Source organism: Sinocyclocheilus rhinocerous, unplaced genomic scaffold (assembly GCF_001515625.1).
Source record: "Sinocyclocheilus rhinocerous isolate Xijiao unplaced genomic scaffold, SAMN03320098_v1.1 scaffold5890, whole genome shotgun sequence".
Classification (NCBI taxonomy): domain Eukaryota; kingdom Metazoa; phylum Chordata; class Actinopteri; order Cypriniformes; family Cyprinidae; genus Sinocyclocheilus; species Sinocyclocheilus rhinocerous.
The window spans coordinates 30406-32890 of NW_015642844.1; the positions used below are offsets into that span (position 1 = coordinate 30406).

General features: G+C 47.0%; 1 protein-coding gene across 1 annotated transcript in view; it reads right to left on the reverse strand.

Moving 5' to 3' along the window:
- The window catches only part of LOC107756856 (nebulin), a 27328-nt gene that overhangs the window by 624 nt on the left and 24219 nt on the right, over positions 1 to 2485 (reverse strand). The window contains exons 36-43 of the mRNA XM_016574164.1: positions 2254 to 2364; positions 1973 to 2083; positions 1645 to 1755; positions 1448 to 1552; positions 1252 to 1356; positions 1037 to 1141; positions 197 to 289; positions 23 to 112 (exon numbers count right to left, since the gene is read on the reverse strand). Of these exons, the coding sequence (XP_016429650.1) occupies positions 23 to 112; positions 197 to 289; positions 1037 to 1141; positions 1252 to 1356; positions 1448 to 1552; positions 1645 to 1755; positions 1973 to 2083; positions 2254 to 2364 (831 nt within the window). The remainder of the gene's footprint in view (positions 1 to 22; positions 113 to 196; positions 290 to 1036; positions 1142 to 1251; positions 1357 to 1447; positions 1553 to 1644; positions 1756 to 1972; positions 2084 to 2253; positions 2365 to 2485) is intronic.

A 2485-nucleotide genomic window follows, 5' to 3' on the forward strand; every position in this document is an offset into this window, starting at 1 on the left:
GAGTGTGTGTGTGTGTTCATGCCGTGCTGATGTTCTGCTGGTTCTGTTTGACCCGCTCCAGCTCTGGTGTCACTCCCACACTGACCGGATCAACCGCTTTCTTATATTTGGCCTGCAGGAGGAGGAGGATGATGATGATGAAGATGTGAATCAGACTCAGATGACTGACAGGTGTCAATCACACAGACAGACTCACGTCGCTGATGTTGCGCTGGTTCCTGCGCACGCGCTCCATCTCAGGAGTGTCAGTCACGGCCGTTCCGGATCCGACAGACTCCCTGTACTGAACCTGCGGAAGATCACGGACACCAGCTCACGCGTGTGCGTGTTTCCAGTCAAAATACCTAAACATCCCAAAATATGCTGGCATTTTTTGGACAAAACAGCATAAATTTGGTTTGTTTAAAACAATGAAAACATTTTCCCAATGAGAATGAATGAGAATAATTATCCTCTAAAAAGTATCTGATACAATTTGGGCAAATGTACTTTGCTTTATGGATTTTTGGATACTTTTATTCTAAAACAAGACATGGAATGATTTTAGCAGTGTGATGTGACGGCAGTACAGATCTCTGAATGTCCTGTGTATTATAGGCAACTGTTAACATCACACTGATGGGAATATGCATATGCAAATGATATGTAGATGAGGTCATAGTAATTTGAGGTGTTATAAGCTCCATGTATGGTTATACTGGGGAGGAGACAGATGCACACATTATCCACCTTAACTGTAAATGTAATGTGTCTGGCTTCTGGTTTCATTCGCTTCCAGCTATTGTTACACACAATATTGCAAACTGGTGTGTCTTACCACATTATTTATGGTAATGTATTATCTTAATTATGAACACACTGGTTTGTAGTGTTATCAGTTTACTGCACTTTGTTATTCTTCTCGTTATTTCCCTGCAGCGGCTAATGAACCGGAAGTCTCACACATTCACTGAAAACAGCTTACTTACGTGTTGAAAAATAAGGTGGATACATGAGAGCGTGTCCCGTGATCAAACTCACACCGCATGTTACTCACGTCACTGACGTTCTTGGTGTTTTCTCGAGCCAGATTGATCTCTGGAGTGTCAGTGATCGCTGACCTCAGACCCTTCATCAGCCGCGAGTCCCACGTGTAGAAGAGCTGCACACACACACACACACACACACACAACACACACACACGCGTGTCCAGTACACGGTCATGTGATGAACAGCATGATCAGTGTGTGTGTGTGTGTGTGTGTGTCTCACTGCGCTGATGTTGCGCTGGTTGTTCTTCACTCTCTGGATCTCTGGTGTGTCTGAAGCAGCAGAACACGAGCTCTTCAGACGCTCCATGTCACCGCGGTACTTCTTCTGCACACACACACACACACACACGTGAACACCAGCTCTAGTCCTCTAACAGGTGCTGCGGACAGACGGACAGGTGTGTGTGTCATGTGACCTGACTGTAGACGTCTCTCAGGTAAGCGGCGTGCAGCAGCGCAGGTGTGTCTGTCACTGTACCGTATGATGATTCTCTGTGCTGAGACGCCTGTCTGTACGACACCTGAAACACACACACACACACACACACGGTCAGTCCATGTGTCTTTTATCACGTGAGTGTGTGTGTGTGTGTGTGTTTGATCCGTCACTCACATCGCTGCTGATCTCAGACGCTTTCTTCACTCTCTGGATGTCCAGACTGTCTGCTGTGACGTCCGTTCCCTTCCCTCTGATCTCACGCTCCAGATCCTTACGATACTCCTTCTGCAGGAGCAGAAACACGCCACGATGAAGGTCAAGCGCGTGTGTGTGTGTGTGTGCGAGTGAGAGTGTGTGTGAGTGAGTGAGAGTGTGTGTGTGTGTGAGTGTGTGTGTGTGAGTGTGTGTGTGTGAGAGAGAGAGTATGTGTGTGTGTGTTTATTTGATTGTGTGTGTGTGTGTGTGGGACTGTATGTGTGTGTGAGTTAAAGTGTGTGTGTACCTCACTCAGGATGTGTCCAGCATTTTTCACCCGCAGCAGATCCGGTGTTTCCTCCAGACCCGTCAGGCCTTTCCCTTTCACTTCCTGTTCCAGATCCTTACGATACTCCTTCTGTTCGACACACACACACACACACACACAGTAACACACTCAGACATGAAGAAACCAAACAGGTTCTGTCATTCTATGCACATCAGTGTTAATCACTAACTAAACTATTTCAAATAATTTCTGTGATTTTGATGTCTCTGCTGAATCTCTTGCTTGTCACACATCATCACCTCACTAACAAGGCTGCTGGCATTACGAGCCGTCAGATACGCCGGCGTCAGATCCACCTCCAGCAGAACCTTCCCTCTAATCTGGCTCTCGTACTCCTTACGATACTCCTTCTGTGAGCAGATACACATGTTCAGCACACAGCTGCGTCACACACACACACACACACGCACGCGCACTCGCACACTCACACTCACACACACATTCACACACTCACACTCGAACACACTCACT